General features: G+C 40.1%; 1 protein-coding gene across 3 annotated transcripts in view; it reads left to right on the forward strand.

Moving 5' to 3' along the window:
* The first annotated feature begins 2,846 nt into the window (after positions 1-2,846).
* Positions 2,847-18,775, forward strand: part of si:ch211-278j3.3 (E3 ubiquitin-protein ligase RNF19A) — a 31,215-nt gene continuing 15,286 nt past the window's right edge. Inside the window, exons 1-3 of one of the 3 annotated variants that reach the window (XM_012880724.3) lie at positions 2,847-3,110; positions 15,075-15,598; positions 17,285-17,775. In XM_012880724.3, coding sequence (XP_012736178.2) covers positions 15,446-15,598; positions 17,285-17,775 — 644 coding nt within the window. In that variant the 5' untranslated portion in view covers positions 2,847-3,110; positions 15,075-15,445. Of the gene's footprint in view, positions 3,111-11,343; positions 11,391-11,482; positions 11,504-15,074; positions 15,599-17,284; positions 17,776-18,775 lie in introns of those variants that run through there. The other 2 variants (XM_021307639.2, XM_021307640.2) reach the window with 2 other exon arrangements.

Below are 18,775 nucleotides of genomic sequence, written 5' to 3' on the forward strand. Positions count from 1 at the left end.
TCCAAAAAAAAAAAAAAAAGATTTTGGCTTTGAATACCTATTTACACACACACACACACACACACACACACACACACACACACACACACACACACACACACATATATATATATATATATATATATATATATATATATAGAGAGAGAGAGAGAGAGAGAGAGAGAGAGAGAGAGAGAGAGAGATAGATAGATAGATAGATAGATAGATAGATAGATAGATAGATAGATAGATAGATAGATAGATGTGTGTTTAATAACGACCAGTGAACCAAAATGTTTTTCTTTTTATTTAAACAGTATTATTTCTAAATAACTAATTGGTATAAACCCATGTTAAAACTTTGAAGATACACGATGCTAAGCATACCGCTTTTATTTTGAAGGCCCGTGGTGCAATCCGGATGTTTTGGTTTTCCCGGCGGGAGGAATCTTGACACTTTTGTGCAGCAGAAATCTCTTTCCGATTCTAACAAAAAACATTTCGGACTACTTTAGCTCACAATCCGTTTATTAATATTATTATTTTGGTCTAATTTGACTAGGGAACAGCTGATGTGATTGATACAACATATAGCATCCATTGGGTATTTACTCAGCAAAATAAAAATGTACATCATTGGCAGTATTCTGTTTAAATCTTTAAAACTAAAGCAAATTAATTAGCCTGTGTAATTTGTGCGATTTAGGTCTAAAGCCTCGAAAGGATGCCTTTAGACAAGTAAAAAAATATATACAATAAAAATAAATCTATAAAGTCAGTTTCTAAATAAGTAAATAAATCCAAACTAAATCAGGTCTGCATTAAGTCGGCTTGAATATACTTTGTTATTTGTATTAATACATTTTTAAAAATAGAATACAGGAAGAAATCGGCTGACTTCTTGCTTGTAGCCTATTTGTAGCCTATTTGTAAAACAACTGTTAAACAGCACTGTGACAGTCAGACTATAACTTAATACATACGAAAAAGGGCTGGGGTGACTTGGAGTGTTTTTTTTAAAGTTGCTGCCTTGCTGGGTTGTAATGTAAACAGTCTTGTAACTCTTGTTATCTGTGGTAGGCCAGGAACCTCAAATATTGAAGATAAAGCTTAACAACAGCGTATCAATAAGACTTGAGGGTGGGTGAAAGTGGAATACTGCAAGAACTTTAAACACATCTACCCCTTGCAAAATTAACAAATGCTGATTAAATTAGGTCTGGTTTGTACAAGCCAAGGAGAGGCAAGTAAAGACTTATCTGATCTGGAGAGGCTGCACTAGCAGCCTTATTAATGTCCCCTTAATGGTGTCAAATGACAGACACACTTACGATAAAAACCCAGCTTTGGAAATTAGAATTTTTATTATGAGTGTCATCAGTTCCTTGTTCAATGACAACAGTACATTTTTCTGCTCATTAAAACCTTAGCTTAATAATTTTAATTAATAATTAATTTGATTGAATTTGCCATACATAAACTGCAGCAGGAAATTCAAAATCCGACCCATTCTTTATAAATTTGACTAAAAACATGATGTCTTGGAGATCTGCATTCTGTATAATGAGACAAATGCTCTTGCAGTTCCCCCAGTGGGCGAACTAGCAGCTTTGCTTATGCTCCTGGCTCCGGGTGTAGGCCTGCTTTTTAGATGCCACTTTTGGGCAAGTGCCGCGCCAACCGTGGCAATCCTTTCCCCCCTAGTTCTTTTTAAACAGGGCAAAGGCCTGAATCACATTAAGATGCTGTTTTAAGGCTTTTTAAGCATGATGAGATGATCAGCTTTCCCGAACAAGGCAAGACTGTTTATGTATTTAACTTTTTACCAAGCATTTACTTGTGATGTTGGTTGGTAGAATGCACTAGAGAAATTTGAAATCATTGCAAAGATACATTTTTTATATATTTTTTTAATTTTATTTACCACGATTACATGGAAAAAGACTGTTTTGTATATGTGTTGCTTTAATTTCTCTACAATGTTGAAAGCCATCAGAACAATGAAAATCTAAGAAGGCAAAATACAATAGCTTATATTGTTATACAACAAAGTAATACAATAACACTGACTGCAGCATTCTGGTGATGAATTTCCAATAAACCCCCGGAAATGTGTTGTAAGCATTGATAAAAGGAGTATAACAAAATAATAAACAATAGCCGTTAAAAATAAATGCATTGCATCATGTCTAATGAGTAAACAACTATAATATGATTGCATATTTTTCAGGAATTGTTTTTTTTATTATTATTATTAATTAAATCACAGATCAGGTAAAATCTGTAAGGAAATAAAGCATTCCAAACAGACATTTGCGGGGAAAAAAAGAATAATAAAACTCATTCCATACATTTTAGTAAACTGTGAATGAGGTTTACAATAGCATCTGTTTGTGTACCAAATCGGAATGAACACACATACAGTGCCGCACTTTTTAGATTTTTATTCTAAGAGCTGTTAAAATAATTGACGATGAAACATGGTGGTGACTGTGGGCTTTTTTTTTTTTCCTTGTCCAGGGACATTACATGGAAACGTGTCAGAGTCGATGGGGTAATGGATGGAGATTGAGAACAAGCACCTGCTACGGGATGCAAAAGAAATCCAGCCTTAGAATATCTGGCAAGGAGACATAACGATATCTGCTCGCAGATCTCTGACAAATATGTTGGAGCTTGTGCGAGGGGGAGAAAAAAAAGTTTAAGTGGTGGGTGTTAATAGCTACTTTAGTAACGCAGAGGCTATTTGGAGTAACAGGCCCTGTCTGAAAGTGTGTGGGATTCAGCGTGCTGTGGTGTGTGCAGCTGCTGATGGGACTCATGAATAGGGGATCCTGGGATTCTGCGTCACTCCTCTGGCTGCTGCAGTGTGCAAAGCCAAACCGAGCTGCCACGGCTCGGAGAGCTCTCCTTTCTGGGCTGACCACCACAGCGGTCCCTCTGAGCCGTCCCCTCCTCCCCATCCCCTCCCCTCCCCTCTGCAGCCTCGTCCATCCCGTGATCCGCTCTTTTGTGTGCGGCATTAAAGAGGAGGAGACGGTCTCCGTGCTATACTGTTTGCTCCTGGATGGGGAGGAGCCAGTTGTGTGGACCGTATTGCGCTGCAAAGCACAACGAGCGCAGGGAAGAAGGTAAGAAAACGTCCATTACGCAATAGAAAGGGTTTTGGGCTCGATGTGCCGTGCGAGCTTGACGGCAAGGACGCGCATATTCGGACGGCTTTGTTGTTGTTGTTTGCAGCCGGGTCCATGTGGGATGCAATGGAGGCAGAGGTGAATGCGACTGTAGATCGCCTGTTAAGCATGCCACTCCCTGCAACAGCACGCTGATGCGCTGGACATGCCCTCCCTAAATGCGTAAAATAATGGTTAAAGACGCGATTATAACTTTGTAATAAGCGAGAAGGCTCCGAAGGGCTGAGATCTACGTTTGCGCTATTATTACTCAACATACCTGAGGATGCACGTCCTTTATAGCTTTTTTCCCCCCACCATAAATAGGCCCGGATAAAGAATATTTTGGACATTAATTATTTGATTAAATATATCAGTTTGAAAGAATCGCAGCCTTTTTTATATATACATTTTTATAATTCTAAACAACATAAGAGTTAAGTATTTTAACATACGTCTATATGTTATTTCAAGGCTTGCAAATATCTCTACAGGGTTCATAGTGGCTCAGTATGTTTTGATGTTTTGGTCAGGAGTTCCTCTGAAGTGTGTGTGTGTGTGTGTGTGTGTGTGTGTGTGTGTGTGTGTGTGTGTGTAGGCTGAGGTCATCCCTGTGCTTCTAAAACCCGCATTGCTGCTGTGGGCATCTGTCCAGCCCACAGATATTTCTAAATGCCATCGGGTTTCCCTCTTCCGTGGCTGAGAGCCCGGCCCACAGATTCAGAAGCAGCTTCACCATTAACAGGTGTCAGGCTGTGAAAAAGAGGGGGGGAAGGAAAAACATGCTGTAAAGTGAACAGGTCGTGTGAAAAGCCAGAAAACACCTCGTTTCCTCTTTTTGTTTTTGGGCGGGGATTTCAAAAGGGGGACAAACAGCTCTTTGGGGGCACAGTTCAGTTTGTGTGTTAACGATCCCATCTGTCATTGGCCTTTGACAAGGCTCTCACTTAACATGTGCTCTGTGCATTTAGTAATCAGAGTGGTCCATTTCGAAAACATTATTTCCGCCAGCTCCTGTGAGAATTTAGCTGTCAACGTCTTACATTATGTATGACTTAAAACGGCATCCCACTTCCACAAAGACAGATGTTTCACCCTCCGGTTCTTCTTCAATTACCTTCTTCAAGTTGTTAGTCTCTGTTCTTTTCTATTCTCAAACATGATAAAATCAGGAGAAGTTTACCAGTCGGAAACGGTAATGTGGGTAGAAGAAAAAGCACGTGGAAAAGCAAGCAATTTTTTTACTTGGTTGTTACTCAGTTATGCTTTACTTTTACTTTTTCTGTCTTCGATTGTAGTTTATTTCAGCCTTGAGAGACTTGCAGCTGTATTAGATGTCGGTGAGATGATTTCGTTGAACATTTAACTTGTCTACCACCATATAGTTTTAAAACGGTATGCTCCCCTTTAGACTCTGGCTTTGGAGATCTGAGTCTGTACAGCCTATCACTCCGTTCATGTACGTTAAGCTATAGATTACATACTAATACTTTGGGATTAAGCCACAGATTACGACCCATTCTTATAATGCATTTGTTTACTTAAACAATCATGCGGATGTCTTTTCCCACTTGTGTTAAAGGCACCTTATGATTGTGAAACCCAGATTTAAAAACAGCTCTACAAGAAAAGAAAAAAAAATCATTCATACCTCTTAATAATGCACTGGTTTAAAAAAGACAGAGGGTCATTTTATGGTCTTGTGGGTTGCTATTTCATCCCAGCCTGTGTTCATCTCTAATTCGAACACAGACCATTTCTTACCCAAGTACTCAACCACTGCCTAGAAGTTTGTTTCTCTTGGTAGTTTAATTGGATAAATTATACAGTAATCACAAAAAAATATCCTATGAATTATTTAACCTTTTTTTGTTTTTGAAGATTTCATATCATACTCACTTTTCGTATTCTGTCTCCTGTCTCTTATGAAATACGAGAGATTTTGACCCCTGAACAAACCAGAAAAGGTCGGAGCAACCTTCTGTTGGTTGCAGGATATTTATTGGCACCACACAGCTACATTTCTTTAGAGTAAAAATGAGCAGGCGTTAGATTGTTTGAATATTTACACAAAAAAATTAATTAAAAAAATGTGTTCAAGTCGCACTGTTTTAATTTTGACTTCTGTAACTGAAACCATTTTCAGAAAGGCGAATATGTGTTCCTGAATGCGAGGGGAGAAGTGTAGCGGTCTCCTTTCAGCCAGCTAGCTTGCAGTGCACAGCAAAATGTGGGGGAGCGGCAGGCCTGCAGCACTCTAAGCTTTAAATTGCCAAAGAAAACTCTGGTTGCTCCGGAACTTCCTGGTTTCTCATAAAAGCAGTTTAAACCATAGGAGGGATGAGATGGAAAGTTCTAGCTTTTAGGGAACTGTAACATTTAGAGAAACTTGGTGTACATTCATACAAGTAGCCAGCCTATGGCAAGAACAGAACATTCATTCAAATTATTGGCTAATAAATTAGATCCTAAACACCCCGAGGCGGATGTGAAGTGACACCAAGCATTTTGCAGCAGACGACGTTTTTTTTGTACTTTTTCTGTTTTAAAACTGAAAAAGTACAAATTGGCAACAAGAACAGCATCCTATCCGTGTTGTAGAAGGAAACTTGAATTAAAAATGCCTCAATTAAGCCTAAATATGTGACTTTTTAAAGATAAACATTTTATTTTTATTATGAATGCTTTTCTTTTCGCTACTTTATATCTTACAAGAGATAACTTAAGACAATTCTTTGTACAAAACTGAAGCATAAGTTTTAGGTATTTAGGGCTTAAAATTCATGATCCTTTATTTCCCTCAATACAAAGATGTATTTCAATATAGAAGAGCAACTTAAAGTTTTCAAAGGAACTTTATGTTTAAACGTCACAGTGGTTGAGTTTGAAAGGATTTTTTTTTATTAACCTTTTTTTTTCATTTAAATGCAATGAGCATTCAAATTTTGTTGTGTTTTATTTTATGCCTGTAAAGTTTTCTGGTGAATAACGTCCACGTCTGAGGTGCCTGTTTGTTTTCAAAACCGCTCTGAATCAACATACTGGATCAAATCCACAAATGCAGTAAGAATACAAGCTGCTCTTCTTTTACATTATGGAATGATGTCCGGGGAAACTAAGGGATATGTTTTCTTTGAGACCGCTAGAAAAAAATTTAACAAATGAGGGTTTCCTGCTGTGAATGAAGACTAAGTACTATAAAAGACACAGTACTCTAAAAATAAAAATGTGGAGTGATATGACCTATTTACAGGTTTTCATGTATAATTTTGATACCTAAACACAACAAAGACACCATAGAAAACTTTATGTCTGTGAAACAGAATAACTAGCGATTTTGTGTCATTTGGTCAAAGGTCCTTTTGAAAATGAAGGCAGCGCCAAATCTAAACTGTTAATGATTGATGGAGCGATCTTGAGTCAGGTTTGTTCAACAGAGGAAATTACCTTTAGGTTCCAGTCCAGAAAAGGCAGACAGGAGTGGTTCGCAGAATCCACAAAACTTCCACTCATTTACAAACTCAACTGATCATTGAGAAGCAGTCACAGACTTGCAGATCTCTTGATCTGCAAATGTATTCTGAGCCTAGATTTAAATCTTACTCTGTGTAATTACACAGAGTAGGAACAAGTTACATTTCTTTCCTTTTTCCCTCCTGGTATGTCTCCAATTTTGGCAATCAAAGCATTGAGTCCCTAAGGAACAGGCATACAATCTCCTCATAAAAGGGGGATTCAACCACAGAAAACAGGTCCAGATGAAGGAGTTTGTAAAGATGGACTTAAAACTGGTGTGGCAAACAGCCTGAGACTAAGGACAAGAAGAAGTAGGATCAAGCAGCATCATCAACTCCCTTCTTTAAGTACAGGTTAGAGTTCCCCTAATCCAGTTGATACCACCTGTTTTTTGAGAGAACAATCCCTGGTCTTACTCCACGTTAAAGACAGATGAAGGAGGAAGTGACCAACAGTGACACACATGTTGTATTTGCTAACGTTACAACTAATGTTGGTGGTGATAAGTCACATTGTTTTAGGGTGTTCTGCAGAGTGGACAGTAAAGAGATTGGATTAAAATGGTGAAGCTTTTGAGGAATACAGCTAAGATCCCTCTATAAATGTATTGAGCAGAGGGATTGCTGTTAAAAACGGGTAGATGTGCTTAAAATCACCGTCTTCTTGTGGTGGCTGTGATAAACCACAGAAAAAAAAAGCATACGGCTGGCATTACTTTGCATTAAAAAATGTCACATGAAAATATTTTTTAAATAAAAAAAATAAAAATCTTTTCCAAGCTTATTAAGAGCTACAATGTGAGAGATACTCCCAGGGGTTTAACAAGAGCGCCAGGACCAACTCCTCCTGGCGTGCATACCAGAGCATCGTTCCACCACCGCAGAACTTTCTCAGCTTTTGTCCACTGTGGGTCTGAGTGCATTTGCATATACAGTGAAGTGAAGGCTCGGCCTTAGGACAAGAAGGCCGGCACAAAAGTCACTTCTGTCCAAGACAAACATCAAGGACAGGATGAGATTTTGCAGGAAGTACACAGACGAACAGTAGAAGTCTGTTGCAGACATGTTTTCTTTGACAAACTTGCTTTCACATTGTTTTGGGGGTCTACAAAGTGACTTTAAGAGATGATGACCACTACCATAAGTCCCGTGTAATGCTAACAGCGACGTTTCCTGATCCAATCAGGTTGGGTAAATCAGCATGCCAACCAGTTGCATAGCACCCGACCTTGAGGTTCCTCCTTATGGGTATTTGGCCCATATACAAGGGGCTTCTGTTGAATTAGAAACACTGCTCAAACTCCAAACTGCCTTGAGGCACTATTTATCCCTGCTGGCCAGGGAACACCATGGGATCGTCCAAAACGAGCTGGAGAGTGGGGCTGGGGAGAGGGGTGTGTGGGTTTTCTTCTGGATCTGTTACCTCTGCTACTCAACCTGGGATACAGGAAAGAGGATGGATGGATAGTTGGATGCTGTTTGAAGCTGCTTCTCATATTGCTTCTAATTCCCAGTTCTCTGCAAGCCGGCTGTGATGAACGAGGAGTTACGTAGAAATGTTCTCATCAACTCCGTCCCACACTCCAGGGACAATTTGGTGATGATCTTTGCATTTTTCAGTATAACGGGGAATCTTATGAAAAGGTATAAGTTTGAAAGCTTAGAAACATTGGAAAAACTCTCTAGATTTTAACCAACTGGTGAACCTGTGGTCAGTTTACAAAATGCATACAAAATGAATAACAAACGGCGATCAACTCCAATCACTATTGCAAAAACAACAGGGGGTCACCATCATTCAAGCGTTGTCTGAAAGGCTCACATCCAGGACGTCTGAACGTATTTCAGAAGCTAATGTTGCATTTGATGTATTTGCAAATAACAGCTTTGGACAATTTCATAATGTTAGAAAAGTAATTTATTTTCCAGCATACCATAGAAACACTGAAAAACATGGAAAAGCATGAGCAATGTGTTTTGGCTTTAACATGTTGGATCTCTTTGTCTCTGCCAACGCTTCTAGTCATGGCTGTAGAGAAATATGGAGCAACAGATTGCAATTATACAGTCAACGTTGCAACCCCTGCTTTTTTTCTTCCTTTTGTCCTCTTTTTTTCCTCTTTCTTTTCTCAATAATGTTGCTGTCAGCAGGAATTGAAACATTAATGAGAGGAGCATAATAACTTCTAAAGATATTGGGCTGACAGAACCTCTGGAGCAGGACGAACTGCAACGGCTGTTCCTCCAAGATGGGTGGAATAGCTTAAGATGATTCTGCGTTCAACGGGTTTGGTTTCTGTTCAAAAGAGTCTAGATGTAGGAAGAGCAAAGAGACAAATATGTGCATGTAACATTTTAATAGGCAGAAAAGCTTTGCCTTGCTTGCAGGACACAAAATGTGATTACCTAAACAGATGTCGGAACAGGTCCCGATCATTCAAGGTAAAAGGAAACCACAGTTTTCCTTTTCATCCGCATTTGGGTTCTGCTCCTCTCTCTGAGCTGCGTCCCTGCTTCTGTTGTTGATCCTGCTTCCCCAGAGCTGTCTGAGGAATGACGCAGAAAGTAGGGATCTTCTTTCTGTTCGACCTTTCTACCCCGCCTCCTTGTTAAATACACGTTAAGGATTGTCAAATTGTTCCCTCAACTGAATGATTATAAATCTATTTGAATGCGCTGGCAATGAGAGGACGTCGTAGTTCAGCTTCACCTTGGATGCTTTGTTTAGGATGTTAGTATGCACACTGTGGCGCTGTGTTTGAAGCTGCAAATGTGAATGTTTCTGGTAACCTTGTAGCTTACCCCATTTTTCAGTACTGTAGCAGTGTGGCATAGAGTACTTTTTCAGACAGATTCATGTGATATCAGACAACCCTCAAAGTATTTGCCTGCATGCATGTAATGACGAGCCTTTTAATGGGAGAACTGCCACTATTTCGAGGTCTTTTTGCTTTTCTGTTTGTTTTGTTTGGACTTTTCCTTGCTGTTTATTGTACTTTTTAATTCTTACCTTTTTCAGTTCATGTTTCATTGCTTATGATTTTTTGGGGGATTTTTTCTTATTTGGTTATTCTTTAGTTTCCCCAGTGTTTTATGTACATATTGTTTTTTTTCTGTTGGATATTTTCTTTGGGTTTCCTTGTTCAGTCAGATTCATGTGTATTAGCTTATTTCTCCCTCTGTTTCCCTCTCTCTGCCACCTTGCAATCCTACTCATTCAGTTCACCTGTTACAGATCATTATCTCTGATGCCACTCACCGGCTTTCCCCACTACTCCTGTTTGGCTTTGTCTCATTGCTGGATTGTTTCCGTTTATGTCCATGCCTCACCTGTCCAGGGGTCCGTTCTTCGTACGTCGCTAACTCAGTTAGCAGGATTTCATTGTTGACGATTTGGCATGATCTTGGATCGTTTGGTTCTTCGAAAGACATCCTGCACTTGTTGTCATAGCAACATGTGCGCCAGCTTAAGCCTGCTCGAGAGCAGGCTTATTTCATGTAAACAAGATTAGATCACGGCTGTATAAGCGGAGGAGATATGGAAGTCTGCCGTAGCCATGCCCATTTTTACGACAGCAAACTGTTGCGGAAGGTGCAAGAATAATTTTTCGAATAGTTTTTCGAATTAATCACGTATTGCGCAATAGACAGGATCCTTTAGCGCAGCGTGACTGTGTAATTGTAGAGATTTCTCTTGGTGGCTGTTATAAACAGACAAACATCATTTAACAGTGGCTTTTAAAGAGGAAAAAGTGGTGTTGGAGCCATAAATACAAAATATTTAAGTGATTTGTATGATAGTTTGCTTTTTATTTTTTATCATATTCAGTAAGAAGAGTTGTCGGGCCATTTTATTGTGAAGTTTAGTTTTACTTTGAAAGGCTTCCTGTCGAGCCGTATATTGTATTAGAAAAAACTATGGATGGATTATCTAGACATGGAGCAATACAGTTTTACAGTGTAAACTGTGGATGACTTGGAAAAGGAAGATTTTCATTTTTTATGGATAAAGATTTTTTTTGTTAAAATTCCCAGTTTGCACGTGTCCTTTACTTCCAGTCTCTAAGGAATGACACTGAAATTTGGATCTCTTGACATAACAAGTGGCTTTTTAAAATAAAGTGTAATAATTAAAGGCTACCATTTTGTAGAATATTCTTGTATTTCACTTTTACTTGTCCCTATGTTCTAGTGGGTCCCGTGGAGGCTCTGATATAAAAGAACAAATAATATCAAATTAATAAAATGCAAAAATTCATGCTGTAGAATGTGATAGAAACATCTACCATGGACAGTATTTACGCATTAATTTGTCTGCTGCTTTTTGCCAGCCCTCTCTCCTGGCTTTAGCAGATTTTGAGGTGTTTTAATTAATGACTCAAATTCGACATAACCTTCCAAGCTCTTGTTCTGCTTGGGAGAAAAACTGTGGGCGTTCTTTGCTGAACAGCCAATAGCAGCGCTGCTGATCATTGTTTCTACTATCGACACATTTCCCCTTTTAAACAAACGCATGAACGCGCAGTTGTCTCAGATAACTCAATCCAGCCATACTAATCATAAACAACAGGTGTGTTCGAAGAACCCAATTAGCCGGATCAGGATTAGCCGGATGAAATCATCTTGGATGTGTCATTTGATCTCGGATGTTTTAAGCAACGTACGAAGAACGGACCCCAGGTTTAGACCATGCTTCCGGCCTCATCTTCCTCATGTCTGATCTGTGAGTTTTTGGCTGGATTCGAAAATATCAATTTTTTTAAGGACTCTTTGGCCAATTCTGAAGTGGTCGCCATAATAAGTGCTGTTTGAGTAGTGCAGTCAGTAAGGGAAGAGGTAGGAAAAGGAGCCTGTATGCTTCCTCTAATAGCTCCTTTAGGAACGTTATTAAAGCAAAATAAACAAAATCATTACCAGTATGTCAACTCTGTTTAAAAAGACAATAACAAGCAATCGGACGGTTACTGTTGGAACTACAAAGTCTGAATAAGTTTAAGTGCCTTTGTATGTTTTTTTTATGTAATGGCGAGCTTCAGATTTGTGTGACTTGCCTGTTTTGTAGTTCTTTTTCGGAAGGCTGTAGGGCCAGATTTGATCCGTATCATCCATGTGCGTTTCTGTTGTGAAATTATTTATGATTTATGAGTTAAAAGCTGAAGCTCCTTTCCTGCCCACGATTCTTACTGTTGACCCCATGAAAGGTTAAGGAACAGAAGCAAGGAGCTATAATTAGACGTTTTTGGATGTAGCCTTTTTTTTAAATTTTGATCAGAGCAGCACCGTGTAACTTTTAGCCACTAGGGGCACTAGATTTCTAACTTCCAGGTTTAGCCATTCAGCGACTGATCAGAGTTTTTAAGAAGGGCAGCCTGCACGGAGTATCAATAAGTGCTATGTGTTGTATATTGACCTGAAAAATAATTGAATATATCTCAAATTCAGCTAATACTTGGGTCAAAACTTACATGGTGCTGCTTAAAAAGTTTCACCTTGCTATGCTTAATTATTTGGAGAATTCTGACTAACAGCTGATGTTGACACACTTTATATCAGTATCAATGCATCCATTTTCTGTACCTACTGATCACTGCAGGATGGGGGTGGGTAGTACTTATCTCCAGCAGTTATTGAGGATTTTGGATAGATCACCGATCCATCTCTTGAATACACAATCATGCACGCATACTTAAGGAGGTAATCTTAGGTACAAGGAGGGATCAATTAACCCAACGGTCATGTTAATGGACTGTGGGAAAGAACATGCAAACTCAATGGAGAAAAACCCCAGGCCAGGATTCAAACCCAAAACCTTCTTGCTACAAGGCAAATGTGCTACCAACTGCAACACTGTGCAGCCCTATCTGTATCAAACAGTTATCAGATGGATTTTTTTAATTATTTTCCTAAAAAGAAATTTCCGAGAACATATTGTCTGTGTCGTCTAACATTTTTGAGAGCAATTTGCTCAGAAACCGTGCCTGTTAATCCGTCTCATCCTTCTTCACTCCCTCACACTCATTAGGCGATGGATTGTGTCATCACTTTCTTGATTATCTTTCTGCCTTTTAGGGAAACTCACGGTTTCCCTAAAAAGCACATCAGCTTTGTGTCAGCTTGGGAAAAAAAGAAAAACAATGACAGTCCAATGACAGGGACCCTGAGTTTGTTTGATTCTGTGCATATGCATACACTGATGAGGCAGACCATAAAGAAAGCCTGCCTTTATAGTGTGTTGATCCCCTCTTTTGTTGCCAAAAGATGGCCGACCATCTCCAGCGGTCACTGGGAGAGAGGCGGGACACATCCTGCACCGGTCACCAGTTCACATTTTGTCTTTCTTTGATGAAGACATTAAAAATTGTGAATCACAGCAGCAGTGTGAGAATTCAGCTCTAATAAAACACAGTTTATGGGAACAAAGAGAAGAGACTCAAACAGTATTTCTAACTATAGCATGTTCACTAGCTTACTGTTGATCAAACCTTCACTCCCTACATATATCAATGAGCCTCGGTGAAACATGGCCTCATACCCAGTTCACTGCTTTTATTTCCTTGGACTTTAAACACCCGACAAGATCTGCAGTTTCAGATATGCTCAGAACCAGTTGTCTATCAATCACAGTTTGGCCTTTAACCAATCTTAAGTCAAGTCCTTACACTTAGCCATTTTTTCTGCTTCTAACACATCAGCTTTGAGAACACTATGTTCATTTGCTGCCAAATAAATCCCTCTCACTAACAGAAACCAAAATAGTCATAATTGTTATATGCCTCACCTGCCTTTGCTCATAATGTAAGCTCAACAAAGAAAGGGTTTTTTCAGAATAAGAGCCGTACAGGCCATCAGTGCTCTGTAGCGCCGACCTGAAGGCAAGAGGATTCTCCTGTTTATGTTCACATGAGTTCACATGACTCCCAGAAAACTAAATTTCTAATCTCAGAATGCTACCAGATTTTCATACACATTCAGCTTCATAATGAAGTATGATAAAAAAAACAGTATGTAGCAGTAGCTTTCAAAAGAGTCCCTGTTTATGAAAAATGTTCCGATGTAAAAAGTTTTCTGTTAATGATCCAAGATTTGTACTTCACTGTAATTACAGAATCACACGACACGACATAATAGACCCTGAAATAGATGATAACCTTTAATTATCTCACATTTCACGCCGCGTTACATTGTCCGATTTGACACGGTGCCATGGCGACAGCTATTTTAATTGGTCCGGGGTTTTGTGAATCACCCCATGCTCTCTTTGCTCTTTGGGCCTGATTATAAAATCTCACTGCTGCCTGATGGAGAGAATGAGTTGTCTGTGCCGGCTTGTACCGCCTCTCCTCTGCTTCGTCGTCCGTCTCCTTCAATCCTCTCAGTCAGCCGGTCACAGCTCTCATCCATCTGCTCTTTGTGTTTCATGGCAGTGACCTTATTGCTCGAGTCTGAGACATAACGATGAGATGGCCGTGGTGCCGAGATCCCAACGCAAGTCCTTCAGCTTGAATTGCATGGCATATAAATAAATCTAAGAATGTTCTGGTATTGTTTTCAGTTCTTATCCGACTTGTTATTTGCTGGCTGAGAAACTCATCTATCCGTCTATTCATCCATCCATCCATCCATTCATCCATCCATCCATCCATTAGTTGGGCTATCTGCTTGGGCAGAGCTTGCAGTTTCTCTGGCATCTTATTAAAAATGATTCTTAAACCGTAGAATTGATGTGACAGAAAACTGCAAACTATAACCTTTTAAAGCCATGTTATGCCATAAAATCGCTAAACGACCCAGGCCTAAATGAGAATGTAGAGCTTTGGCGAGAAGAAAAATATCACCGCTGTCACAGAGACCTTCTGTGATGGTTCTGTAAAGCAAACACATCCTGTTGACCATAAAAAAATGCCCTCTAAATCTACTTATAGCCTATCCTTCTGCAGAACGGATGAAAACTCCTTATGAAAGGCCTTTTTAATTTCCAGCCTTCAGATTTGTCCTGGCCAAAAATTACTGGTTTAGTCTAGTTTCACAAAGAGCAACTGATGTTTTGGTTGACGAGACCTGTGGGTCTGCCAATTTGCCTTTTGTGTTTCTTAGTGGTACTTTTGGATGATTTTTTGTTTCATGTTGTGTTAGATCATGAACCTTTTGGTGTGAGATTTGCACACATTCACTAATGAACTTTCCGGTTTATAAATAAATGTATATAAGTAACACACTACAGACTTAAAAGGCTTAAAAAGCTCCATAAAATGTGTGTAAAATTGCATAAACATGATAAATTGTGGTGCTTATCATGGGTTTTAATCATAAATTAACTCTACACGGTAGACCTGAGATGTGATGTGCTGTGCAGGTAATTCTCACACACCAGATATGTTTTCATCATACTTTTATTTTTTACTTGCAGGGAAAACGACTGTTAATCCTTCAAAGGAGACCCTGTGGTGGACAGTCGAGGACTAATTTTAACCATGTTAAGGACGGAAGCAGAGGAGGAAAAGTGAACCACATGATCAGCCCACTGAAAGAGCACCGAATTAGCAATGTTCCCCTCAGGCAGGGATTACCTCCTCTTCAGCGTCTCCCTCTCCATCTCTCCCACTCTTCTTCGCCCGTACAGCGGAATAGCCGACCAGCTCCGAGACTCTGATCCGTGAGAGCTCTCACTGCGCTCATCCGCTCACGCGCAGATCAAACAAAGACGCGCTGCATTATCTGCGTCCCGCCCATGGTTCGTGAGCCTGTTCTCCTTAGCTGCTCCCGCTCAAAGCTCAGATCATGAAGAGGCCCAAGCAACAGACAGGGCCTCTGAGCTTCCTCAACTTCTTCAGCCGCAAGCCCAAATCCGAGCCCAAGCCCGAGAGGCCTGTGGAGTCCTGGCCAAAAGAAGAGGTGCCAATCACGCTGACACCGAGCGAGCATCCAGAGCAGGTGAGGCGGGGGCATCGGACACTCTTTGTCTGGTTTTATGCAACTTTCGAGAAACTCAGTTTTGAATTTGTTTTTTTTTTTCTTTTTTTTTTGGGGGGGGGGGGGATTTCAGAATGAAAAAAACTTTGAGTAGTCCTATTTTTGCTTCTGCAGAAAATTTCTTGGGAGTCGTTTGAGGGGCGTCTTTGCCAATATCTATTCAAGCTTTATTCTAGTTTTTCTTGAGACGTTGGCTGTTTTGACTCTCATGGATAAGCCAGGAACATATTTTTGCTGTTTGTTCACTGGATCTTCTGCTGAGACTTAAACCCTCCCCACAATACCGCATCCCGTGTACGGTGACTATTCATTCTTGTTGAGCTTTTTATCATTTTGTAAGTTGACAGCAGGTAAACTTATGTAGCAGACCAACACAAAGTAGTTCATAATTGTGATGTTGAACGAAATACATAAAAAAAAAAAATTTCACAAATAATTATAATAAAGTGTGCCGTGTATTTCCATTCAGCTTTCCATTACTGACGACTCAGAATAGAAATCAACTACTCAGTAGTCACACAATTAGAAACAGACTCTACTTGTGACTTAATCTCATTATAAAAACAGCATAATCTGGTAAAGGGAAGAGTGCTGTGCAGAAAACCCACCAAGTGACGTCCGTCCACCTTACCATTAATCAGAAAAGCAGCTGATATCTCCGTTAGTAGGCCGTTATGGATGGATAGCAAGATGAAAAGAGTTATTGAAAGACATAAGAAGTGCTGCTTGTAATATCTATGTAGAGTGCTCTGGTCAGATGAGACAATTCATGTAGTGGAAAAGTAAGGCTGCAACCACACCATCCCTAGGGAGAAACACAGAGGCGGCAGTATCATGGTGCGGCGATGCTCTTGTTCAGCAGAGAAGCTGGTCAGAGGCGATGGGAAGATGCATGGACAATCCTGTTACAGGCTACAGGGCTACAACGAAACAGATTTGAGCAACACATATTAGTGTGCCTCAGTCAATGTCCAGACCTAAATACAATTGAAATCTGTGGCAAGATTTAAAAATTGCTGTCCAAAGGCAGTCTCCATCCTGTATGACTGGGATTGAATCAAATGAGCTGGTAGAAACGGGCACCAGAAATAATATAATTACAATAAAAGTGGTTTGACATAGTATTGAGGGGATGCTCCATAAACAAATGCCTATTTTTTTTTTCAGGTTTTCAGTGGATAAAATTTGCCCTTCCATTTCACAATTGCGCTCTTCTTTGTGTGAGCTATAATATAGAATTTGCTGTTTAACGTGGCAACATACTAACAAGCCCAAAATATGCAAGTGCTTTTACAAAGCCCTGTATTTTTGTAGGGGAAATGCTTAACAAACATATACATATAGAGGATTTCTTTGGATTTATCATCAGGAGTGTTCCATTCTCATGCAGGTATTTCTCAAAACTACTAGGTGTGTTTCATATACTGGCACGTCGAGTGACTTCATCCTTTCTGGTGCTTACCATAGATGGCGTCCAGGGACAACTGCCGAAACAGATCCCCAGATTAATAATTAGTTTGGAATATCTACAAATGATGTTGCCAAGAAACTAAAGATGCATTGAGAAACAGTACAGACAATAAGCACCCTGCCTTCTGAACCCATAGTTAGATTTGGTAAACTAATATTCTCGCTCACTATTCTCAGGACATCAGCCTTGCAGAAATTGATGCTGGAAAGTCAGGAGCTTCTGGAGCAGAGGGAGCAGAAGAAGCAAGCCTGCAAGTTGCAGCAGAGGTGGCAAAGACCGGCCCCGCCACAGAGGAGTGTGCGGGTGGGGCCAGCAGTGGCTCCACTGGTGTCCTTTCCCTCTCCTCCTCCAGCCAGGAGCAGCTACTGGATGAACACCTGGAGGAGTGCCCGCTGTGCCTGCTCAGCCAGCCCCGCTGCCACTTCCCGCGCCTCAGCTCCTGCTCGCACCGGGCTTGCTCCGACTGCCTTCGCCAGTACCTGCGCATCGAGATATCGGAGAGCAGGGTGAGCATTGCGTGCCCGCAGTGCCCCGAGGCGCTGGCGCCACTGGATGTCCGCGCCATCCTGGACGACCGGGCGCTGCTAGAGAGATTCGAGGAGTTCCACCTGAGGCGTTTTTTGGCTGCTGACCCAGACACACGCTGGTGCCCGGCCCCCGACTGCAGGTGAGAGCTGAGCCCAGACCACCATCGCACCAGTGATTTAGCGCGTTAGAACCCTCTGGAAAATGACCCATTTTTCACACTATGTGAAACTTTAACATTTCCTTTTTCAGGACTCCTTGTGTAAACATGTTGAAAGATGGATCACCCTGGGATGCTCAACTCCCTTAGTTAAAACTCCTTATTGTAAACTCCAACTCTACAGCATGATAAAAGCTGCTGTCCAACCCTGTCGCCACATACCTGGTTTTATTGTTGTCAAAAATAAAGTAAACAAGCAATATTTCTGAATAAATCGCTCTTCATTAAAATAATACATGGGCAGGATTTTAAAGCTAAGTCAGCGGTTTGGGTTTGTCTTAATCTTTTTAAAAGATTAATCTCAAATAGTATGGCATCAAAAAAGAAGAAATAAAATTCAACAAACACTACCGAATGGACACACCTTCTCTACTCGCTGTCTTTACTTGTATTACTGCCTCTGGGAACTCCATCAAGACTGTTGAAAAAAACGCTTTCAGGTGACAAACCCCATGAAGCTCATTGAGAGAAAGCCACAAATGAGATAAGCAGTAATCAAAATGAAGGGTGGCTATTTTGAAAAAAAAAAAAAAAAAAAAACTAAAATATAAAATGTGTTTTTGGTTATTCCACAATTTTATGTCTGCTACTTGAGTCTGTATACTTTTGCTTCGTGGTTCTGATGTCTTTCCCATGTTTCTACAATGTAGAAAGTTTTATAAATAAGAAAAACTAATGAATAACAAAGGCATATCCAGAGTTTTGGCTGCTAGTGCATAATAGACTTATTGTTGCGTAGTACCCTTAATGCAGCTTGCCTAGATTATGAGACTTTTACAGTAGCCTGTAAATCTCTCTTTTCAGTTTCTAATTAAAAAAAAAAATCTATTTGCTGGATCTGTCTTTCTTTTTTATAACGTCTTCTACTGAATAACATTCCCCAAGGATGACAATGCCATTAGTGCCAATTAGTTTGGCTTAC

This window comes from Fundulus heteroclitus, chromosome 15 (assembly GCF_011125445.2).
Source record: "Fundulus heteroclitus isolate FHET01 chromosome 15, MU-UCD_Fhet_4.1, whole genome shotgun sequence".
Taxonomy (NCBI): domain Eukaryota; kingdom Metazoa; phylum Chordata; class Actinopteri; order Cyprinodontiformes; family Fundulidae; genus Fundulus; species Fundulus heteroclitus.